The sequence below is a fragment of the Camelus bactrianus genome, chromosome 14, assembly GCF_048773025.1.
Source record: "Camelus bactrianus isolate YW-2024 breed Bactrian camel chromosome 14, ASM4877302v1, whole genome shotgun sequence".
Taxonomy (NCBI): domain Eukaryota; kingdom Metazoa; phylum Chordata; class Mammalia; order Artiodactyla; family Camelidae; genus Camelus; species Camelus bactrianus.
Window position 1 is genome coordinate 4,813,707 of NC_133552.1, and position 25,706 is coordinate 4,839,412.

At 42.5% G+C, this 25,706-nt stretch overlaps 1 protein-coding gene across 1 annotated transcript in view; it reads right to left on the reverse strand.

Annotated features, from left to right (window-relative positions):
- FLT1 (fms related receptor tyrosine kinase 1) overlaps positions 1 to 25,706 on the reverse strand; it is a 159,965-nt gene that overhangs the window by 120,209 nt on the left and 14,050 nt on the right. The window contains exons 2-3 of the mRNA XM_074377969.1: positions 14,518 to 14,614; positions 13,911 to 14,137 (exon numbers count right to left, since the gene is read on the reverse strand). Of these exons, the coding sequence (XP_074234070.1) occupies positions 13,911 to 14,137; positions 14,518 to 14,614 (324 nt within the window). The remainder of the gene's footprint in view (positions 1 to 13,910; positions 14,138 to 14,517; positions 14,615 to 25,706) is intronic.

The following is a 25,706-nucleotide window of genomic DNA, read 5'->3' on the forward strand; positions in this document are numbered from 1 at the left end:
GGGAGCATATACTAAAAAAAACCTAACAGCTGACATGACACTCAATGGTGAAATACTGGATGTTTCCCCCCCAAGATTAGGAACAAGACAAGTTGTCCACTCTATTCAACATTGTACTAGGGATCCACTGGCTATTATGAATAATGCTGCAATAAACATTCCAGCCAGGGCAATTAGGCAAGAAAAAGAAATAAAAGGCATCTAGATTTTCTGTATTTTCAAATACATGATCTTATATATAGAACATCCTAAGGAATCCACTAAAAAAACCTGTTAATTGGAACTAGTAAATGAGCTCAGCAAGATTTCAGGATTCAAGATCAATATACAAAAAATAATCATACTTCTATATACTTGCAATGAACAATCTGAAAATGAAATTTAAAAAACCAATTTCATTTATAATAGCATCAAAAAGAATAAAATATGTAGGAATCAATTTAACAAAAGAAGTGTAAAACTTATACTTTGAAAACTGCAAAAACATTGTGGAAAGAAACTAAGCATCTAAACAAATGGAAAAATATCCCATGTTCATGAATTGGAAGCCTTGATATTGTTAAGATGGCAGCTCTCCTCAAATTGATCTGCAGTCCCTATCAGAATGCCAGCTGACATCTTTGTAGAAACTGAAAAGTGGATTCTAAAATTCAGAATTGAAAGGGACTCAGTAGCCCTGAGACTCTGCTTCTGCATTTCAAAAATTACTACTAACACTATAAACAACAGTGATTAAGACAGCGTGGTACTGGCATAAGAACAGACAATCAGATCGATGGAGTAGAATCAAGAGTCCAGAAATAAGCCCAGGAGTCCATGGTCAATCGGTTTCTGACAAGGCTGCCAAGACCATTCAATGGGAAAAGAATAGTCTTTTCAGCAAATGGTGCTGGAGCAACTCCACAAGCCAAATGGGAACAGAGTTGGACCTTATATCACACCAGACACAAACAGTAACTCACAATGTATCAGTCCTAAATTTAAGAGCTAAAGTTTTAAAGCTCTTAAAACCATAGAGGTTAATCTTCATGATCTCAGATTTGGCACTGGATTCTTCCACATGACATAGCAACAAGAGAAAAAACTAGATCAATTGGACTTCATCAAAATTTAAAACTTTTGTGCTTCAAAGGATACTATCAAGAAAGTGAAAAGAGAACCTAGAATAGGAGAAAATATTTGCAAATTATATGTCCGATAAGGGACTTGTATCTAGAATATATAAATGTTTATATAGCTAGAATATATTAAATCTACATATACGTATTATGTGTATCTTAATATATATCTCTAAATTATATGTCTAGAATATAAAATATTTCATAACACAATATATTTAGAAAATTATATAGAATATATTAATATATAATGTTAATAACAAAAAATTGAAGAACTCTTACAACTCAGTAACAAAGACAAATAACCCAATTAAAATTGGAAAAGGGATCTGAACAGACATTTCTCCAAAGAAGATACACAAATAATCAGCAAGCACATGGAAAACGGCGCAGCATCCCGAGCCATCAGGGAAACACACATCAAGTCCACGAGGATCCCGCCTCACACCCACGGGGATGGCTACGACAGGAAAGACACGGTGACGAGTGACGGCGAGAATCTAGAGAAACCGGAACCCTCACACGCTGCTGGCGGGAACGTAAAGTGGTGCAGCCACTGTGGAAAACAGTCTGGCAGTTCTTCAGATGGTTAAGCACAGAGTTACCATACCACCCAGCCTCGAGAATGAACACTTACATCCACACAAAAACGTGTGAATGCTCTTCACTGCGGCATCATTCATAATAGCCAAACGACGGAGATGATTCAACTGTCCAGCTACTGAAACGTGGAGAGCTTAAATGTGGGAGATCCACACAGTAGAATATTATTTGGCAATAAAAAGGTCACCTTACACAAATATTTCCATTAGAGCAAGGTAAATAGAGAAAGGTCGCTATATTCCAGACTCAAGATGCCATCCTAAAATTAAAAATTAAAAAATGTATTATTTGTGTGGTACAAAATAAGAGGTGCCTCTTTCCAAAAAGCTCTTTCCTGACTACCTACCTTGCATCAAAAGAGAAACATGTCGTTTTCCCTTATCTCACTTTGAAGCCCTGTCTGTCTACTTACAACAGCAGACTGGATAGCAGGAGGGTAAAAAAGAGCAAGGCTTAGAAAGGAGAGAAGAGAATGGGACAGTGGTCCACCCTCTCTCCTTCCTCTTATCTCTTCTACGAACTTGCCCCTTGAAATGTGGGTAGCTAGCAGCAGGCGATCAGGATAATCAATCATTTCACCCCACCGTCCAGCACAGGCTGGGCACACGGTGCACAGTCAACTGATGTTTATGGAGAAGATACCAGACGAAGCCAGAAAAAAGTAAAACTAGGACATATTATGTACCCAGCCCTGTGCACAAAGCATATCCACGAACTCAAGGTCCTTAAGAGTCTAGCTGCACAGACAACACACATACGTCCCCCCACAGAAACTTTCTTCCTGATTAGAGGGAAAAGTTAAGTGCTAAATTCTGCCTTGAAGGAGAACACATTTTTAAAAAATTTACAGCGAAGATCTAAATCAGTTAGTTGAAGACCCACATAAGAGTGGAGTACCAGGTAGACAGTAAACCTGACAAGACTGCAAGGGAGAGGAGGGCAGACAAGGTCTCCCACCAGGAGAACAGCCCCTCCAGGGTGGTGCGCAGCGGGAGTCGGGAACCAGGCTTCTGCTGAGGTCCAGCACTGTGTTTTCCTCTAGGAAATGCAACTGGCACTTTCCTGTCCCCCGGCTTAGGACTTGTTATGCATTCACATGGAATATTCACTCTGGTTGTAGCACACTGACACCCCTCAGGGGCCGAGCAAGGGAGGCAAACGCTTGTTTGGGGAGTGGGGAGGATGGTGGCAAGCAGGACGGGAGGCAGTCGGAGCAGTGGCAGTGGAGGATGTGGGGCCAGGTCTGGCAGGGGCAGTTCCTGCTGGCTGCAGCCAGGTATTGCCAAGTGGGGCTATGGGCCAGCGTGGCTAGAATTTCCAGTTTTTAAAGATAACTAGGAAATCAGATTTTTCTGTGAACTCCTCCAATTATTGAATACTGGCAGCCCAAGGCACTACGCCTGCCAATCAAAACGTAAGTCAGCTGAATCTGGCCTGAACAGTTCCTGTTTGTAACCCTTCACTGCGCCCCATCACCCCCAACTCCATTTCATCCTGCACACAAAGCTCCAAGGAGTTGGGGTGGGGGGCGGGTAGGGGGAGTTCAGCAAGGCCATGTTGGAAAGAGCAGGGACTTCAAAGTCAGCCAGATCGGGGTCCAAAGCTTGACTTGGGAACTTACCAAGTATGCAGGCTTGAGCATGGTATTGAATGTCTCCAACTTTTTTGAAAAAGGAGATTGATAAATAGAATTTATCCCACTGACTGTTAAGGATGAAATGAGATGATATATGGTAATGAGCCTCAGTCGGACGTCAGTGAATGAGAGTGACACACACCAGGCCCTGCCCAAATCTCAACAGTGCAAAGGCCCTGGGGCATCATCTCGTCCAATCCCACCAACTGAGCACCTGTGCTGTGCTTGACTACCTAGCCGCGTGGGGAACTCTCCATCTCCCCAGACAGTTCATTCTACGGGTGGTTAGCTTTAGATGCGAGGAAGTCTTTCCTTATGTCAAGCTGATCTGCCTGTCCTGACTTCTCTCTTTCTTAGACAGTAGTTCTGCTGTCTGGGATGACAAAGATGGAGCTTAATCATCTAGAAAGGTTGGAAGGAGACTGTCACACACTTGTGTCTCCTATTTTCCCACCTAATTCTTTACTTTTTAAAAACATTTCAGTACCCTTAGTTGTTCCTTGCTAATGAAAATAATAAACCTGTCAAATTACTTAACGCTCCTAACCTTATCTGGCAGGCACCCATTTTATGGATGAGGAAAAGGAAGTTTAGAAGGGTTAAGTAATTTGCTTAGAATTCCTGTTCTCATGGTCCCTCTTGAAATGGAAACTAAACAGTAAGACTGGGGCCACCTTTACCCCAAGACCGCACATTTATTCACACAGTCTGAGCTTGGGCTCATTTTCTTGGCGAATGTGGAGTCCACTGAAAGCCTGAAGCCTTCCTCCCGTGTGCTGTCCCAGCCACCGCCTCCCCCTCAGTCCCAGGGTGGTTAGCGGGCTTTCCAAGCTAAATACAGACTCTTACACTTATTCCTGTCAAACTTCATTTGCTTATTAATCCCAGGTCACAGTTCTAGTCTGTTGGAAATTTTTTGGATGGTGATTCTGTCACACGATATGTGAGTTTTTGCTCCCAGATTTGCTTCCTTTGCTCACTGTGCCCTCAGTTTCTTCATCAACATTCAGGAGGACAGGTGAGACTAATGTAAGCGAAAACCCCAAGTTTCTTTTATTTAGCAAACATTTCCAAGCATCTCCTACGTGGCAGACCCTGTGCTGGAAGCCTTCAGGGTGAACAAGATAGTGCTGGTCCTCACAGAGCTTTGAGAGGTGAGTCCTATGTGAAGGGAGGTCAAACCTAATTTGGGGGAGCTTCTCAGGACAGGTGATGTTTAACTCGAGACCTGGAAGATGAGTGAGGGCACAGCGGTGCAGGAGAGCTGGGTGGGGGGAGAGGGTGGGGAGGGGTGGAGGGTTCTCGGGGAGCATCCCTTGTCTGCGACACTCTCACCGCTCTCTTCCCACGGTGCTTTGCACTATGGTTAGCTGTGACCTACTTCAGTTGCCTTACTAATTAATTATTGGCCCTTGAAAACTGGGAGGGAGAGGATATAGCTCAGTGGTAGAGTGCACGCTTAGCATGCACAAGGTCCTGGGTTCCATCCCCAGCACCTCCTCTAAAAACAGAAAGTAAGGAAGCCTAATTACACCCCCAACAAATAAATAAATAAATAAAAATCTAAAAAACAGCAAAGTAAAAAAATTTTAAAAATTAAAAAATTAAAAAAAAAAAAAAGAAGGAAAGTTGACGGGATCATCTTTGTCTTCACTCCTCTGCCTGGCACAGCGCCTCTCACCGCGGTGATTACTCCTGATTAGTCCTCCTAACTGTGGGCGCAGCGCTGTGGCCGTCACCTCACTGAATCCCTGAAAACCCCCCGGAGTGCGCTCCTCTCTCTTTACACACACGGAAACCAAGGCTCAGAAGACGGGAACACTAGCAACAGAAATGGGCACACGTGAACAGTGCACACGACACGCCAGACACTGAAACTGTTTCCAGCAGATGAACTGCTGATGTGAGATGCGGCTTAGGACAAGAGCCGTGCTGCCTTCTCCACCGGGTACTAGTTATATGACTAGTTATATGGGCAGTTACTTATACTTAACCTCTCTGTGAAACGGACCTGAAAATGACCGCGCTACCTCGCAGGGTTCTGAGAATGAACCCTTTAACAGACGCAGGTGCCTAGCACAGCAGCCGGCACACAGTGGGTCTGAAGTGTGAACGGTTATTCTTACTAAGGAATCTGTACAGAGTCAAAGACCTCCCATGTATCAGAACAGGGCTTTGAACCCAATTTGAACCCTGGCTCATGTTGTTTCAAATATAGTTTATTAATTGATATTTGATGATGGGAAGGAAGGGAGGGGCGTTCATTGCATTAGTAAGTCTCCGATTTTGAATAGTGTAATCAGTGAGCCACGATGGCTGCCAACATAACCCAGCAAAAATGCATCAGATGACCGATCGACAAATATTTTCAACAGTAAAGAAAACGGAAGAGTGTCCAAACGGCAAGGCCCAAAGGTCAAACCAGGGCACCTCTTTGTTCCCAGGCAGGGCTGGCATTTCATTACCATTGGTAGAGAAAATTAGGAAATGTCAGAAACTAAAACCTTTTCAGCTTAAGGGAATTTCTCCTGAAAAAAGTCCCCTGCTCATTTTTCTTAAAAAAAAAAAAAAAAAAAAACAAAAAAACCAAAAAAAATTACGTGGAGGAGATTTTTTAAATCCTTAAAACCATAAAGTTTTAACCTATTTTTCACACTTCTGGTTTGTAGGGGGGAAATGAGAGGATAAGGTCAGATTTATTGGACTTTTCCTTGGACTTCACTCCCTTCTTGAGATTTTATCATTCTACCTCAATCACTAACTTTTTCCAAGTGTTAGGCCGTATCCAAGTGGCTCATTCAAGAGTAAGTTCGTTCTGATTATTTCTGAGGATTTATGTAGTTGAACTCAACACCTGGTGATAGACAATGCTGTCTATAATAGCTGTGTGGCTCTAGAGAGGTGGCCTGTCACATTCGTCTGGTATGGAGCCTAGAGAGCATCAAGAAATGCCCTCTTTCTCAAGGAATGACCTGAACATTTAACTGGCAGTTACCACCAAGCGCTAAGGATACTCGTACACTGTTGGTGGGAATGTAAATTGGTGCAGCCATTATGGAAACAGTACAGAGATTCCTTTAAAAACTAAAAACAGAGTTACCATGTGATCCAGCAACCCCACTCCTGGGCATACATCCAGAGGAAACTAATTCGAAAAGATACGTGCACCCCAATGTTCACAGCAGCACCATTTACAACAGCCAAGACACGCAAGCAACCTAAACGCCCATCAACAGATGACTGGATAAAGAAATTGTACTGTGTATGTGTGTGTGTATACACACATACACATGCACACAATGGAATACTACTCAGCCATAAAAAAGAATAAAATAACGCCTTTTGCAGCAACATGGATGGACCTGGAGATTGTCATACTAAGTGAAATAAGCCAGAAAGTGAAAGAAAGATACCACATCACTTACACATGGAGTCTGAAAAAAATGACACAAATGAACTTATTTACAAAACAAAAACCGACTCGCAGACGCAGAAAACAAATTTATGGTTACAGCAGGGATCAGGGGTTAGGGATACATTTTAGAGTTCAGGATTTGTAGATATACACTACTGTACATAAAATAGATAAACAACAAGGACCTACTGTAGAGCACAGGGAACTGTATTCAATATCCTGTAATAACCTATAATGAAAAAGATTATTTAAAGGAAATATATATATGTATAACTAAAACACTATGCTGTACACCAGAAATTAATACAACACTGTAAACAGACTATACTTTAAAAAAAAAAAAAAAGCACTAAGGATGAAATTCCTAGGAATGTGCTGGGTCAACATAGGGTTTGGGGCAGGATCTAAGGAAAGAAGATGGGGCACTCCTGACAGCCACCAAATCCACCAACACAAGTGGCTTCTGTCCCAATCACATGCAAGTCTTTTCTGAAAGTCCCTTGGTGTCTAACAGCAAAAATGTCTCTAGAAGGGAAATGTGAAACGGCAGGGCTTAACGATATCAAGACTGTCTTCCATCAAATTTTCATGTAGCCGGAAAGGAAGATGGATAAGAGTTAAGTTACTCTTCTCTGAGCTCTCGCCATGTGGTCCTAATCAGCTGTCCCTCCCCATGATGGATAGAACGGATAATCTCCTTCAAGCCTCAGCCCTAGAGGGAGCCCAGCGCAGGGCTATAGAGGAGTCTGTTTCCCAAGGAAAACTCTGCAATTCCAATCAACAATGTCGTCAGTGTATCTTTTAAATCCCAGCAATACTGGTTTCCTCTTTTTCACAACTTCATCAAAATCAAAGAAAAAAATCCAGCCAAACCTGACCTTGTACTAGATTTCTGCTGAAGCTGTATGCAGAGAGGCAGGCCCCCAAACTCCTAGGAATTTACAGAAGATCATTTGAAGTAGAATTCAGCAAATCCAAGGCAGACTCAAACTGCTGCCATTTTAGGAAACCCACCTGGGACACAATCCAGAGGCTGAGAGTCCAAACTTTGTTCGCCCCAATGTGTTCATCTGTCTCCTGATCAAATACGGCAGGCAACGATGTGAAAAGAATGAGAACCACGATCTATCACCCGTCCTGGCTGCGCTGGCTGCATCCTGGTGGTACAAGGTGTCTGGTATACTTTCTTCTCAACAACTTTGGGCTCAAGCAGCATCTATCTTAGGCCCTGAGACCAAAACTTTGGAAACCAGTTCTTACTGAAACACTCATGCTAAAATAAACACAGGTTTCAGAAAGTACATGGAAGCAGCCACGAGCTGGGAATGGAGGTGCAGTAAGCGAGGTGAACGGATGGGAAGGGGTGATGAGTACCTGCTGAAAACGGGCTTTTAAAACCAGAGAAGACTCTGGACATTAACCCAGCAATAACAGATAATGTTATAAATTTGCTGAGAAATCCAGATCTTGAGATTTCTGCCAATCTGTGGCTAAGTGGGTTTTTTTTTTCTAATTGGTTTCTTAACTTTTTCTTCCCACAAAATGTAAGCTGTTTTAGCCTGTTTTTCCCCCAGAGGAAAATTTTGATGACTAGAAAAAAACAGTTCTCTTTAAAGTTTCTCCACACAAAAATATGACAGTGATGCCACTGAAAATGTTTTAGAGGCTCTGAAAATCTGTTCAGCCCATCCCAGTCCTGACCCACAAGGAGGCAATGGGTTAATGAGGCAGCCAGTGGTGTAGCTGCGCGCATCAGACCTCCCTTACTATTTTTTAAATTATTTTTTTAATTGAAGTACAGTCAGTTACAATGTGTTGATTTCTGGTGTACAGCACAATGTCCCAGTCATGCACATACATACATCTATTTGTTTTCATATTCTCCAGACTCCTTTAGTTTTGGCTGGAGGGCTGGTATCTCCAGTGCATCCTCACCTTAGAAATGTTGTCACCACCGGGGGGAAAGTGGAAGCGGTGAGACTCTGTGAGTAAATCTGCTGATCACTACTCTTTCCATCAGTGTCCCTGCTCGTTTCATGGCCGTGCTGATTGGACTGGCCAATCATACAAGTATGGCAAATCCAGCAACAAACGCCAGCTGCTCAGCTGCCACCCAGCTAAGCGGTGTGGCCCCAGCATCCTGTGTGTGCTCGGCGGGGCATCAGACCCTGGTAGGAGTCCAGTGGAGGGCGGTGCTGGAGCAGAACTTCCAGGATCCACAGAACATCAATAAGTTCTGGGGCGCTCTCAGTAAGGGCTGTTGGAGGAGTCCTCCTCACCCCCTGGAAAGACCCGCTTTGGGACAATAGCTATTATTTTAAAAAGTTAAACATGCGCATTTTAAAATCCTCATAAATCTACTGTAAGTCATGGTCCCACAGAGGGACCAGGGGACTCCTAGGTCCTAAGATGCCATCGCTTTGCTCTTCGTGCCTCCGAGGGCCTTGCACACTGCAGGTGTGTTAATTCACATCCACCGACAGACGCTACCTGCTGACCACACCTGCTGGGTCAGACCTATTGGTGGGAAACCCCATTTCAGGAATGTGATGAGTGTGCACCGCATAAAGCCACACAGGAGCCCCAAGAACCACATCAACGGGAGGAGAGGTGGTTTCCGCCACCACGTTCTGGTCGCGCCTGTTTCAGTAGCGGTGTGCAAAAACCACCGTGGTGCTTACGATCGGTGTTTTCTTAAATAAAAAGCATTGATAGGACCTGCCTAAATCTGTTAAAATCTTAGTAAGTTTCCCTGTTTCAACTTAAAGAAGATCAAAACCTGTCAACTTATTGTACTGAGTTCCACAATAATACATTTCACAGACCCATTAAACACACACACTGATATGCATTTTACACATACGTGGGTATAAAGTATGTATGTGTGCGTGTGTTTATAAAATGGAAACAAAGGATTTCATTAAAAAAAAAAGTTTCACTGTAACAATACATACCATTACTTCTTGCGATATATTTGTCTACTTTCCATTTTATTCTGCTCTATTTTTTTTAATGCTGATCACAACCCACTCATTTTACTCCACAGCCCACCAACGGCTGAGATTTTTAAGAGCCCTGCTCGTCACAGTAAGTGGCGTCTCCTCCCTTTGCGCTGTGAGCTGGAACACAGAGAGGGAAGGGTGCGTGCAGATGGTGAGGGGCCAGTCCTGACCCCACAGGCGACAGCATGAAGATCTCTGGGGTCGGGGTTTGTTTACCTCAGGTCTGTCGCTCAGAAAAACACCCTGAAACCAGAGTAACCTATCACTCCTCAAAAGAGAAAAAAACTGAATTCAAATGTTAAAAAAAACACTATATAATCTATATGTTCAAAGATTAAAACAACAACTGGTTCATAGTTTGAAGTCAACAGCTGAAACTCCGGTGTGGTGGAACAGCCTTGACCTGGGGGTCTGACCTGGAGCCTCACCCTGGCTTGTCGTTTTATTAGCTCTACCCTGTGCAGGGCATGGAGGCTGCATTCTCACATCTAAAGTAGGAGAAGTAACTCCAGCGTGGTTTCTCTCTCAGAGAGCTCTGTGAAAGCTCTTCAGGAAAATCGGAGGTGTTGTACCAGTGAGGACACTGAGTCCTTCTCAGAATATCTGCACCGCTAGCATCTTTACTTGCTGAGTCCCACAGCCATGTGGAGCTTTTTCTCACGACATATACTAATGTCTAGGCACAATGATCATTTTCCCCCAGAATATCAGGTTGTGAGAATTTCTACTACTTTCCAATTATATACTCGGTGTGTCTGGGAATTTTTCTACCTGAAATTAAGCGGCTATGCAAATGTCATCCATTTTATACACATTGGAGAATCAAAGGAAGAAAAATCTGTTATGACAATATTCCAACCTGGTTGCTTTAACAGACACACAGAGAAAATCAATCAAGTAAAGAGAAGAAGAAGAAAAGAGATGAGTCTCTTCTATAGGGAAAGACGAGAAGTTATGCACTTGCCCACAACACATGCACTCCCATTCCCCCCCGCCCCTTTTCAATTACAATTTTTCAAAAGAAGACATTACACTTAAATAGCCCTGAAAGTCTTGGGCCTGGATATAGGCTGACTTCAAAGCGTCGAGGGCTCAACAGGCTAAGTTCAAGGTCTTCCTAACTAAATTGGAGACACTGACAAAGTACTAAATACTTTGGAGATGCCATTAAAAACTCTTCTGGTCAGTTTCCTTCCTTTACAGTCACAACTCATATACTACAAGACTAATTGCAATGAAATCCTCTTTTAGACAAGGCTGATCTGGAGCAAATTTCTTATGCATACCAGAGGGTCAGCAAAGAAATGCAAATGCGTTCCTTCTCCGCAAAGGGGATGAACAGCACCTAAGCAGCCCTGACATTACCATTCGTCTAACATCTTTTTGTTTTGTAGTTAGCAAGGCATTGATAAGTACTTTACGGCTTGTTTTTCTTTAGGACCCAGAATTTTGTAGCTATAACTGCTGGGGGATTCCATTCATTTTCACAAAAGCAATTTTTCAAAATGTATATAGCTTTTTCCAGCTACTTTCATTCAACAGCCATTTCTCAAGATCAGGCCAAGAAGCGGATGATGTTAGTCTTAGCATCAGTGTGATTTAGTGAGACGAAGCTCTCCTTGGCCATGGGACCTGGGGCGCATTGGCCAGATGCCTCTACAGAATTGCAAGTGTCACTTTCCCTCCTCCTTCCCCTCACCCACTAAGGCCCATTGAATCCCTCTATCCATCACCTTCTCTCCTTTCCCACAGCTACGATATGACTGATGTGACCATGGGCCACCAGCTCTCCCACCTCAACGCACACAGTAGCCCCTACCTGGTCTTCCTGCCTCAGCCTTGCACCTCTGATCTCCTCCAGCCACTGAGAATCTGGAGGGGAAAATCTGACCACCTTACTCTGCTGCTAACACTTCTCCATTACTCCCCAGGTAGCCTCATGTGAAGTGGATCCTAGGTCCTTTGCTTGTAAAATGAAGAGACAAAATCTTCATGGGATTGTTGTGAGAATTAAATGTAAAAAAAAAAACAAAAAACAAACTATATATTTACATGAAAAGAAACCACAAGTGTAAGACGTTATTATATTAAAGGAAATTTAAATGTATCAGACAATTTAGTAATTAAGCAAAGCAGTTCAATATTATTCCTTGAGTAATTTAACTGATTTTAATGCATTATGTCAGAGGTTCGGTGGATTTATATAAGCTATAATGACAGAGTGGTGATACTGATTTTTCTATACATTATATATGCATATCTGATGTTACGTCCACATCGGGGCTCACAGGAGCCACGTCTGTTGGACAGCAGGCAGTCGATAATGTCGAAATAACAGTTTGCTTGTAATCCACGTGCTGGGTTTGGCATTACGGAGACAAAGCTATACCCTGATTCTTTTTCTCAGAGCCCTATTCGCCTACAAATCTATGCCTTTTCAAAAGACGCGTCTAATAGTGTTCCTCATGGTCACAGGAAACCAAAATGAAATGCCAGCACATCTGCAGGCCCTCCAAACAGAGTAACATGTTCTGAAGTAAATACTCAGCAATAACGAACAAGTGATAACCCCTTAATATCTAGTAAGTAATCACAGCTGTGTATCAGGAACTGGTTGGCGTCACCCTGAGTCAGAGGTAAGTTTTGTGCCCGTGAATAAAATTAAACCTGTCATGTTGTACGTATTCCCTAAAAATGGAAGCTTAAAGCCAAACTTTCTCAGAAATGAAATTAATTAAGGAATGAAAATAGGAAATGCATAAAATGTTAGGATACTTGGAAAAGTTACACCTGCTTGATGAATTATATCACAGCTAACTTGGATTTTAGTAGAGTGTGGTTTTGAGACCAATATCTCCCAGGGAACAGACAACAGAGTTACTCTTCAGGGCAGGACAGTTACAGGCACCTAGCAAGTGTTCCCTAAATACTTGCTAATTAAGCAACAAAGAAAGAAGATTTAACCACTTTTCTGTGGTTACTATTGTTGATTGAAGTATCTTTTAGTACTAGTGCTATTCAAAAACAACAGGTCACAAAGATCTTCCCAATGAACGTGTCTGTTATTCACAGGATTCCACAGTAACGTCCTACGACACACAATCAATGCTCTCTCTCTAGTTGCCTTATGTCAAAAAAGATTCCCACCCAAACGGAATTCTCTGATGCTGCCTTCAGGGCAGAGACCTGGTTCTTTAACTCACCAGGAGGTAGACCTGCAATGAGAGGCAGGTCTGCTGACACCCGATGACTGGCTGTCTTGGTTTCCAACTTGAGTTAGTGCCTTGCGTGCCTACTCATGGGGCTTTACGCCTTCTTAGGGCTCCAGCTTTAAAGCTAGAGCCTTGTGTTTGCTTTTCAACCTCTCTCAACAAGATTTGGAGACTGGCTGGAGCTCAGCAAGGAAGGAAAAAGGGACAGGGCATCTCCCTTCTTTCCAGGGAAGTTCTCTCGTCAACTTCCATTTCTTGTAAGGAGTTTGCACTTCTTTCCTCTTTTGTTCATCCTCCAAGGCGGGAAAAACACTGCCATAAAAATTATACACAGAAAATCGTTCGTGTTTGTCTTTCGCCCTTCTCACCACGTAATGACACGTGCCAGCTCTTACATCATTATGATCCCCGTTTCGTGAGCATGAAATAACACAGCGTCATCAACCGAAATGAACTGTGTAACCTTCAAGAGACATTAGCGACATTACACTTTTGAATCTAGTAAAGAACAATATTTTACATATCCAACATATCCGAGAACGCAGTTGTGTTAAAGGATAAAAATCTTGTGTTCTGTTTTGGGCTTCTCAATCATTAAGAAATAGAACTAAAGCCTTGCCATTCATTTATTCCTTCCACGATGCGCCAGACAGTATTCTAGGTGCTTGGATACAGTGTGAACAAAACAGACCAGCATCTCTCCCTTCAGGGAGCCTACTGACGGGTCCTTGAAAATTCTGGTTGAAACTGACACTTCAGAAATACATGAACACGCACTCCACATGTTTCTACAGCTTGGGGGGACTCTCTTGCCAGGGCCACAGGTTGCACACTCCCTAGGAAAGTCCTCTTTCCAATGGCTCAGGTGGGTTTACAACCACTGCAAAGCTAATGCAAACAGCACGTGGAAGGTGGGAGACTTACCATTAATAAATATGTAGATGGTGGATTCTGCTTTCTTCTTCTTTGAAGCAGGTGGAGATAGGTATCTGCAGCTGTAGAAGCCGGTGTGGTTTGCCTGAGCGGCGTTCAAGGTCAAAGTACTGCAGAACTGCTTGCCACTCCTTCCACAGGCAGATTTAGTTATGCTCAGCCTCCGGCTTTCCTGACTCACTGTTGCAGGCAAAGACCACGCATGGGCCACTTCCCCTCTGCCATCACAGAGAAAAAAACAAAACTCAGTCATGGCTGGGGCCAGTTTCGAAGCATTCATTCCATCAGGAAGCGCTATTCTGAGGTCCTTCCTTAAGTACACTCATAAAAGCAACATGTTTAGAAAAGCTTTTAAACAACTGAAAATGTTCAGGGCATCCCTTCCCCTGATTTCCCAGGAGTGAGTCATTCTCTCCCTCAGATGAATGAATCACTGTCCACAGGAAGCTGGGTACGTGTGGTTTGCACTTGGCAGATCACAGAAGACCACTGAAATCTACCTGTCTGCTCTGGGGGGCCACCTGTCTACGCTACCAGGGAAATGATCCTGCCTTAGGAAGAGCAACCAGATGACCCCCAGACCAACGCAGCCACTCACCTGCATTTGAGATACAGCGTCTGGCCTGCTTGTATCACGTGCTGGGTGCCTTTTAAACTCAGCTCAGGACCTTTGAATTTTGAACCTGAACTAGATCCTGGAAAACAAATTTTTGAAATGTATTATTTGCAGATTGTCCTCTCGTCTTTTTTTTTTTAATCTTTCCATAAAAGGCAAATTTTCCTCTTACTTTCATATGCAAAAAGGTACCCCTAATACATATTTCATTTGCAAATTTTTGCTAGCCCACGACTTGCTTACGGATATTAAACAGCCTACTTTGCTAAATGATCTAAATATCCAAAAGCCCATTAATTTAGAACATTAATAAATCCAATTATGGTTCAAAATGCAACCATATGAGGAATAGATAGTAACTTATTAAAAACTCAAGATTAAATATCAGTGCCATGCAAAATATATTCCTAACACTGAACTAGCAGCGTGGGTCACCTGGACATATAGGCCTGTCTGATCTTTTTTCTGAATAAAAGGCATAGAAATTTTCCTGGTTTCTAGACATAGTTCAGTCATTACTTGAACCATGATATTTTGGGCAAGTCATTGCTCTTTCTGAATCAGTTTCCTCATTTGGAAGACTAATTATAAAATCAAAATCAGTTTTAGAAGCCATTCGGTTTGTCTTACATCATCCTCAAGTTCCCTCTAGAGTGGAACAGAAAAGAGGGAACCACCCGCTCCTACGTGACAGTTGACAAGTGTATTTCACGGGGGTGCTGAGACGGTGAGAGAAGCGTTGTGGCAGTGGTCCCCACCCGCACATCTCTGTACAGAGCAATACTGATGTCCACCCCAGCGGCAGGTTGGGAGACCCTGGCCAAGTCACCTCTCTCCAGGCCTCAGTTCTCCTATCGGTAAGATGGGAGACTGGACCAGGTGACTTTGCATCTCTGACTGTCCATTTCTGACACTCCCAGACCCACGATTCCTTGAGCCGTTGGGGTCATAGAGATTGAAGGTCTTGTTGACTGTTCATCAACAGGGGTCTCCATCAGGAATTCTCCTCCCTCTTTTCCCTCATCTCCCATTCCGCCCTCCTTCCCCCACCCATCTGTCCTGTCCGTCCATCCACCTGTCCTTCCTCCTCCTCCTGGTAAAAATAGGAGATCGGGGCTCAGGACTAGAGAGGTAAGTGTCAAGGGGAGGAAGGAAAGAAACAAGGCTCAGAGGCCTGCCCTGGAATCTAAACGTCTACACTTCCTAACGGCCTGGCCTCGGCATGACTTGATGTGCTGCTCCTTAGCATCCTTGTGTGTGAAACTGCACAGCCCACGACCTACGTCACAGGCGCAGTGTGTGGACTCAGTGCCATGTAGTCCACCTGGCACCGTGCAGATGCCCCCTGTCATGACCTCCCAGCAGGATCACCCCCTCCCCTACTTCCACCAGAAAATGTTTTGCTGAGTATGTAATTGCAACGGTGTTAAACTGACATGATCTGCTTTGCTGGTGTTCTAAATTAATATGTGAGAAGTCACTTTTACGTACGCTAGGTCCTGGTATCAAATTATGACTGGAACAAACGGCTCATTATTAGCTAAATTTAACTTAAAAGGACTGTTTCGGAGAGATCCAATTGGCCTATCAAATAACCCTATTGAACAAATCAACCCATTCAGGTACCTGAGGGGAAATTTTGTACTTTCCTCATCTCGATGAGTTTCCTGAGGCAACAGGTAGCTCAGAAGCAGTGACCCAGGAAAAGACTAGGTTTTTCTTTTTAATGGTTGTTTTGCTGTTGTAGTCGGGCATCCCTGGGTGGCTGTGATCCACCTACGAGAACACTAGGTTTTACTAAAGCCACAGCCAGCAACTGATAACACCTGCCCTGGAAAATGTCCCGGCAGGCTCGTTTCTGCCCTTCTTTACGGCATGAAACTCTGCTGATGTGGCTGCGCTGTTGTTCACGTGTCGGCACAGAGCTAGCCAAGCTTCCTGCGGAAAATTCTGGCATCACTTGGAGGTATCTCTCTGGTTTGTGGGCAGGTAGTGAGCTTTCCCGCCCAGGGGAGGCGAAGGGGAAGACGCCTTCCTTTTCATGGGCGAGGAGGTGGTTCCTACTGCCTGCTATCTTGGTTTCCACATCGTCCGAAACTTTCTCTATCAACACCCTAGAACACCGGTACTCCTGACCCTCATCAGAGAGAAACTTAAAACATAAGGGACCACCCAAATCTCAGCAGAGAAAAGTGTTATGTAGAGACGATCTCCTTAAAAACATGCCATCTGCCTGTCCAACTCCACCCTCCCCAGGCCACCCTCCAACCCAAAGAAGACAACACAGCTGAGTACTTAAAATACGACACTGAGAGAGACATGGGATTACTGGAAAGTTCAGGGGGAAATGTGGGGAAGAGAGGTATTTTGTTATATAATTTTCTCCATGGACATAATGACTTTGCACTTGGAATGAGGAAGCCAGATAAAAGTGGTTGGTTGGAACCAAAGAAAAGAGAAGTGAAAAGACACGGCATTTCTAAGTAACTGGATACTTTGAGATGTCACCATTCTTCAGCCAATAGGAAACCAGAATCTCAGAAAGATGAAAGGAGGTGCCAGGACTATAGTTTAACAGGAAAACTAGTAAGGAAAAAGGAAAGTGAAATCTTTCTTCCTCAAATGCTCTGAAATTACATCAGGCCTTAAAATATTTCTTTGAAGCAGTTTAACCCACTTGAGGAATAATGGATATTTAACATTTTTGGAGTTTCTCCTGCACTTCAGACACCTTTTCAGCCTCGGTTGTATGAGGACGTGAATGCGCACACAGCCAAGATCCAGTGCAGGATCCGCCTCCACCATAGACAACTCAGTTTGCTCTTCTCCTGAGTAGCTCAAAGTCACATTGTCCATTTAGAAATACATCCACAGGCTGCTTCTTTCCAAGGGTGGAGCGCTATAATTTAACAATGACCCCCCACTGTGAAGCTCAGATGGGGATCAGAATTTTCCACTGTTTGCCATGGCAGTCTCGAAGTCTGGCTTAAAAGAATTATTGTCCCCTTAGTGAACTAGGTGGTCCGTGAGCTATTGTTTTCATCAAAGTCAACTGCAGTATAATCACGAGGGTCAGAGAGATCTCCTTACATCGGGCAAATTATTATTTAAATAAAACAAATAAAAAACTCAATGCAATCAGCAAAACGGAAAGGCCATCTACTGAATGGGAGAAAATATTTGCTAATTATGTATCTCATAAGGGCTTAATATCCAAAACATAAATAACATATACAACTCAATAGAAAAAAAACAAACAATCCAATTTTTAAAATGGGCAGAGGATCCAAATAGACATTTTTTTCAAAGACAGACACATGGTCCACAAGTTCATGAAAATATGCTCAACATCACTAATTATCAGGGAAATGCAAATCAGAACCACAATGAGATACCACCTCGACACCTAGAATGACTATTATCAGAAAGACAAGAAGTTAACGAGTGTCAGAAAGGGTGTGGGAAAAAGGGAACCCTTGTGCGCTGCCGGTGGGAATGTAAATTGGTGCAGCCACTATGGAAAACAGTATGCTGTTCCTCAAATAATTAAAAATAAAATTATCAAAAACATTTTAAGAAATAAAAATAGAACTATCACATGATCCAGCAATTTCACTTCTAGGTATTTATCTGAATGAAACGAGAACACTAACTTGAAAAGATAAGCATTCACAGGTTCATAGCAGCACTATTTACAATAGTCAAGACATGGAAGCAACTTCAGTGTCCACTGATGGATGAATAAAGAAGATGTGGTATACTTATGTCTACAATGGACTATTACTCAGCTATAAAAAAAAAGAATGAAATCCTGCCATTTGCGATAACATGGATGGACCTTGCGGGCATTATGCTAAGTGAAGGAGGTCAGAGAAAGACAAACATCCCTGTGGAATCCAAAAAAAACCCCAAACCAAAACAAACCAAATGCAGACTATGGAAATGGGCTTTATCACATGCTTTTTTATTAGAAAAAACTATTAAGGTCAAGCAGAGTGGGCTAAGAACATTAAAAAGCCAATGTGTGTCCGTGGAATTGTCCGCCGACACGCCAACACTTTGTATTGTTCTTGTCTGAATATTTTCCTCATTGTTCTGTATTATCTGGTAGGTAAAAAGAGAATAGAGTTTTGTCGCTCTTTACCAAAACCCCTTCTCAGAGGGGAGAGCATAGCTCAGTGGTAGAGTGCATGCTTAGCACACATGAGGTCCTGGGTTCAATCCCCAGCAACTCCATTTTAAAAGAATAAAAAATAAACCCAATTACAAAAACAAAACAAGGCAAAACCCTTCTCTCCCTACACGATGAACCTCCAGGAAGAAGCCATACACAGACTGTTCTAAGACAGGCTTTATTTTGCAACCAAATCAAAGCCCCAGTGATTGAGGCTCTTTCTTCAAGGCTACTGTGCCGGACACTAAAAGCAGGAACTCTCACCATAGGCCACTATGAGCCAGACAGTCTTGCCCATCACTTTTAAGACAGAGAGAAGATTCTTATGTAAAGTTTGACTAAAAGTATCTTTAGAAAACAGCTTTTTTTTGGATGTTCATGGAGAGTTTTACTGGCTTGGAAAATATTTTATGCTCTATAATGTTAATGGAGTGGGAAGAACCTACAACTTTTGTGTAAACAATATGAACTCAAATATGTAAATAAGAAGGCAACAGAAAATCAGTGAAAGGGAAGGTTCCAGAATATTAGCAAGGATTGTGTTTCTGAGTTGTAACATTATGGATAATTTTTCCCCATTTCTTAGTACTTTTCTGAACTTAAAAAAAAAAAATAGTTAATATGTATTACTTTTATGGCCAGGAAAAAGTAAACCACGTTCAGAGATGCAACCATACTGGAGATAGCCAGTGACTTGTGGGGTAGAAAACAGCTATTTTTATTGATCTAAATAATAACAAGTGTTCTGACAGCTGAATGCAACTTCAGACAAGTCCCTGAGCTCCTCCTTCCGGATGACACCTCCTTGTCTCTAACTCACTGAAATCAAAGAGCTGCTCCCTGTAAGAAAGGGGCTTTATTCAAATAGGACTCATGAAACTGCTACATTTTTCCATTTTTGATTTAGAATCATGAATCTCCCCAGCTCTGCTACTAACGAGTTCTATTGTGTCCCCAAGCCAGTCATTTTAAGCCCCAGAATCTTCATCTGCCAACAGAGGGGGCTGGACTGAGATTTTGACCTTTGCTTTCAGCCTAAAAAGTCAATGATTCTGAAATCCACAGTAATTAATAATGCACAAGTTAGAAATCACATTGTAAAATACTTAAGACTCCTGAAAAAAATCAAATAACCCAATATAAAAACAGACAAAGGATCTGAATAGACATTTTCCCAAAGAAGATATATAAATGGCTAATGAGCACAGGAAAAGACGCTGGATGGCATTAGTCTTCAGGAAAACACAAATCAGAGCCACAGTGAGACACCAACTTCACAATCACTAGGATAGCTTCAAAAAAACAGACTAAACAAGTGTTGATGGGGATGTGGAGAAACGGGAGCCCCCATATATTGTTGGTAGGATTGTAAAATGGCGCTATTGCGTTGGACAACAGATGGCAGTTCCTCAAATGGTTAAACATATGACCCAGAAATTCTACTCCTAGGTATCCACCCAAAAGAACTAAAAACATATGTCTGCAGAAAAACTTGTACACAAATGTCCAGAGCAGCATTACTCATTATAGCCAAAAAGTGGAAACAACCCAAATGATGGGTGGATAAACAAAATGTAGGAGATCCGTACAACTGAATATTATTTGGCAGTGAAAAGGGATGGATGGAGTATGGATACCTGCTCCAACACAGATGACCCCTGAGAACATTCTGCTGGTCCACACAGAGGAAAGTCTGCATGGGGACCCAGAGAGAAGACGGCCGTCTGCGAGCCACCGAGAGAGGCCTCAGGAGAAACTGGAACTGGTAACACCTTGAGTTTAGACTTCCAGCTTCCAGCATGGTGAGAAAATCACATTCTCTTGTTAAAAAAACAAAACAAAACACGAAACCACTATGCTAATTAAAAGAAGCCAGTCACAAAAGGCCACATACTATATGATTCCATTTCTATGAAATGTCCAGAATATGCGAATTCATAACGACAGGAAATAGAGGCGTGCTTGGCAGGAGCTGGGGAAAGAAGGGAACAAGACTGGCTAGTAACGGGAGTTCTTCTGGGGGTGGAAACGTCCTAATATTTGATAGTGGTGATGGTTGTGCAATTCTGTGAATACACTATAGACCACCGACTTACACAATTTAAAATGGTGAGTTTTATGGTAAGTGAATTTTATCTCAATAGAGCTGTTATAAAAACAAGTCTTATGACTAAAATAATCACAGAGTTAAGTCAAATATTGGGCTATTTTGAGCTTTGTTGCTACATATAATCTCAACACTGTTAGATTTTTATACTTTAGCTTTTCCAGCTTAGGGCTTTAGAAGGCTGATTTTAGAGAAATAATTTTTCCTTCCTGTTCAATAACATCATTATTTATGTAGTAGAAGATTTATAAACATATTGCAAAAACCTTACTATTGTTCTGCCAAATTGTAACCTTTTAAATTTAACATTCATTTAAAATTTCTAACTGCAGAATTTGAATTTTAACTATTTAAATTTTTAAAAATTGAGCACATCAAAAATTATGTTGCTTGAGTTCTTGGAAGAAATCTACTGGTATTTTATTTCCTTTTATATTAAAATTATTGATTTCCATTTATTTGTTTTTAACACAAAGCTTTGCATATTAGGTTTATTTCAAATGAGATGCATCTGTCTTTGATTTTGCCTACCACATTTTCAATACTACATAATCTTTCATGATAAATGACCTCTTTATCTAAATATCAATCCCCAAGTATCATGTTTCTAAAATTTGATTTTAAGACTCTGGGCCTTTACCAAGGTTGCGTGAGGTTAATGAAACATAATTCCTAATAAAAGAAGACTTTCTTTCCTCAAGATGTAGCTTATTAAAAGCTTAAGTCCCATAGACTAAATCCCATAGAATCTTTTTGGTTGGTGGCGAGGGTGGAAGAAAGGTTACGAATACAGTTGCAGATGAACCAAATTTCCAGAAACTACCAGAAGTTTTGTTTGAGATGCTAATTCCTAAAGGGCTGTAATACTTAATAAAAAGTTAATTCTTGGTCTTAACTTCTGTGTCATGACTTCAGATTATCTGATACTTGCGTAGATAGTATGGAGGGGACATTATAACTGAACGCACTGGTTAGAATGACCGCCCTAAATAAAGATTATGTCACCAGCCCATCACAATGTGCATTTTTCCTCCCTTCGAGCATGATGGAGAAGGACCAGCGCGCTCACGTTCCCTCGATCCACAGACTAAACCGAAGGTGGGAAAGCCATGGGAATTTGTATGACGGCAGCGTCACTGGATCCCACAACGACAGGTGATATTACTCTTTTAAATGATATTTTCCCCCCATAAACAACTGGCCTTAAATCAGGGAAGGACCTAAGGAAAGGAAAGGCTGTTTACGTAACCACAGGTGCACAGACTGCTACCTACGGGTAGGTGCACGCCTCTCTCCCTGGGAAGCTGGTTTTAGGTGGTGGGCGGCGGGGGCAGAAACGAGAGGGGTGGTGGCGCGTGCGTTTTAACCGCACTCTTCGTTCTCGGAGGCGCAGGGACAGCTCTTGCTACGCTGGGATTCAGAAATTGACACGCATCCAGCAAGAGCACGAAACTCTGACTCACCGCTGACTAATCCCTCGCGGAGATAAGACTGTGACTTTCAAGTGGACAAATACAGGATATTTTAGATCAGGGTAACTGTGTTATTGATCTTCCGGGTCCACAAATGAATAGTTTGGTGGCTGCTTCCAGCAGCAGTTCACCTAACTTGTAGAAAGTTGCTGACGCCGGAGACTTGCTACTCCCTTTTCATCTTTACATCATGCTAAACTGTCTTCTCACTCGGACCCACAAAAAAGAATTCACTGGCTTCTTGCTTTGGAGTTTCTGCTCTCCTGAATAATCCCCAAGTCATCAGATCCGAAATGTGAAGCATCTGATCACCATGCCTTGATAGAAAATTTCCAAAGTCATCTATACAGCATGCATGTCTTGAATTCAGGGGGGAAAATTATTTAATTTCATCAGTGACTTTTGGCACAACCCTAGAGACGTTCATTTGAATAATTTTAAAGCCGTCTCACAGTTCATACTGTAATTATCAGTCAACAAAACTCCATAAAAGTTATTGGAAAGAAAAAGAAAACCTGTGTGGTGGAAGATGTTTACCGAGAGGAAAGTCCTCTACCGACACGAACATTCCTACTGTCAGTGTTTATGAGGGCCGCGTCCCCAGGGTTCCTCTCTGAGCTTTTTACTTGACACTGGCTTCTCGGAGGGTCATGGTTTTAACAGGGCACATTCATTTATCACCGGGCCTGTCACCAGCTACCATCAGGAGCCTACCCTCCCAATGACCTGGACCCGGGCACAGCTCCTTTTCACGTGACATCAGAGTTAATTAAGGTTGGTCAGTGAGAAATCTCCTGCCGACCGATGAGTTACCTTTTTCCCCAAAAATGCTCTCGTCCCACACTGATGTCTTTTTATTGAATCAGTTCAAAAACCACCTCCACAGAGCCGTCTAACAACATGTCATTTCAATTTACCGTACGTTGTCAGGGAAGTTATCTGAGCGGCCAGGAGCAAGGGTCAAGATCTGTCGACAGGACACGGGACAGAGCTTGCAAAGCATTCAGCAGAGAAGATGGCCCGCTTTCATCTGGCTACACCAAGGGAGACGGACAGAACAGACACTCGTTACACCCTGAAGATGCAGAGGCAGGTTTCGGGGGCGGGGGGCTCAGACAAGGCTGCGTCTCTACCAGGAGTGGGAAGCTCACTACATGCGAAGCAGACACCCTCCCGGCCTCTGTGCTTATCCAATGCGACCGTTCAGAGGACCGTGGGGGAAGCGGCCTGATGCCCCCTCATCGAAAATGGCTCGTAAGCACCAGCCCGCTCTGCCATCACTCATGTTGATTCCCAAGTTATTTCAGGACTAGAATATCTTCACTTTCAGGTTATAAACACCTGAAACAAAGAATGCTCAACAGAGGTGCAGTCTCAGTAAACACACACACACACAATGCACACAACACTTGGCTGACTGGAAGCAACTGGGGTTTTTCTGTTTTTAAATAAAGAATTATTAGTCTGGAAGCACAGGACAGGATGTATCAACCCACCATTTAAAATCTAAAGCCATCCCGACTCTACGCGGCAGTACGATTACACGTTGGTCTGCCACCAGATGCTTTGCCGAGTTCTCTGTGTGCATTACTGTTCCACGCCGGAGTTCCAGGCGTCTTTGGAGACAAGGACGGCAGGTGGACATGTTCTTTACATGATCCCTGGGGATCCTTTAAGAAGGAAAGCACAACAGAGAAGATCTGGGAAGTATTTTATCGGTTCGATATAAGAGCTTGCCATAGAATGGGGAAAGCTTAAGGACAGGAATTGGAACTTTAAATTTCAGTTTAGCCATTGCCTATAACCTGTCGTGTAATACTGATCAGCTTCAGACTCACACACAGTTCTTTCTGGAAAAAAAATGAATAGATCATGGAGCTGTATGCTGGAACGCAGCTAAGTACCCACAAAAAATCTATCATGCTGAAGTCTTAAATTCAAATCCAAAACAATGCCTTAAATTTTTGGATCATAAAATGAAGAAGGCTGGCAAGCAGGCAGGTGGGCAAACACGCACCTTAACACTCTAGCTGTCCGTGCGAGAAAAAAGCTGAAAACATTATTATCGCAAACCCAAAGTTTGGTCTATTCTTGTCATATATTCTTCCACTTCATAATCTGTTATAAATAAGGACACAATACCATTGGCTTTGCATATAAAAGTAGGAGAGAAAGAAAACAGATTGGAAGGCTGAGTGAGATAAAGTTCTGGTGTTAATTTTAAGCTTCCCCTGATAGTTTATGAAGTCTCGACTACATAGAAAACATTTTTCTGGAGTTCGTCTATAAAGGAGGTGCTTTATAAATTCACTCCCTAAGAGGAAAGTTGAGCGATCTCCGTCTTTGTTACCAATAACATATACAAACCTTCTGACCCTCGAGATTTAACTGGCCAAGAGTGTGCAGTAAAGTTATCCATCATCAGGGAATTGAGTTTTTGAAAGCTACGTTAGCATACTTTCTAAGGCTCATTAAACACTGTCCTTGACCATTGTGTTTCTGTTGTCAAAATCAGTTTCCTTCTAAATTAAACAATTTGGAATACAATTGCTTTTCATTACACGTATTTTTGAGACTAATCCTACATAGACAATGGGATGGGTGTGTTGACTGAACTGTGCTTTTAAATACTGGTCTGCTTTAATTTTCACGTTTTCTTAAGACACACTCAATTTACATAGTAAATATTTGTAAGAGCTGGCCTCCCTAAGATTTCAGACTTCAAAAAAAATATATTATCTCAAATTGAATTAATGTGGTACCAGTTTTGCTGAGAGCCAAGGTTCTGGACGGGAAAGTAACCATTACAAGCAGCGTGCCAGCACCAGAAGTATCTCAATTTTTAAAGAACTAATTTACTGAAGGTCCCTCACTTACTTAGGTATGCGATACTAAGGTCTTCCTTACAAATATCCATGGAAGACTTTAAAGTCATTTGCACCCCAGACCTGCCTGGAGAATACTGATTTTAAATCTTGGGGCATTTTTACTCGTACAACTTCATTAATCTATTATAGAATTAGCATTTTTATATCATCCAAGATATCATACGTCTGACGGAAGAAAAAAAATAAAACACCAGTTTCTGTGATTGGTTGGCCATCAACCTCACAGGCTTTAAAATAACTCCTTCTGGAAGACAAGACCAAAACCAGTAAGTGGAAGTTACAGAAAACCAGAAGAAAGAACTCTGAAGAGAGGCAGTAAGGTTCCCAATATTGGAGCGGTCCCTGTAAAGCAAAGCCACCAACCCTGATGTGACACTGACGGACTGGGCTAAGGGCTGGTCCCCATCTGTGATTCCTGGAGTCTGGAAACGCGATACTCTCATTTATCTCTTCTTCTCTCTCTTTCCCTGCCAGCCAACCCTGGCTTATTTTCCCGACTCCATTCCCAATGTGACCCGTTCCTCTCACCC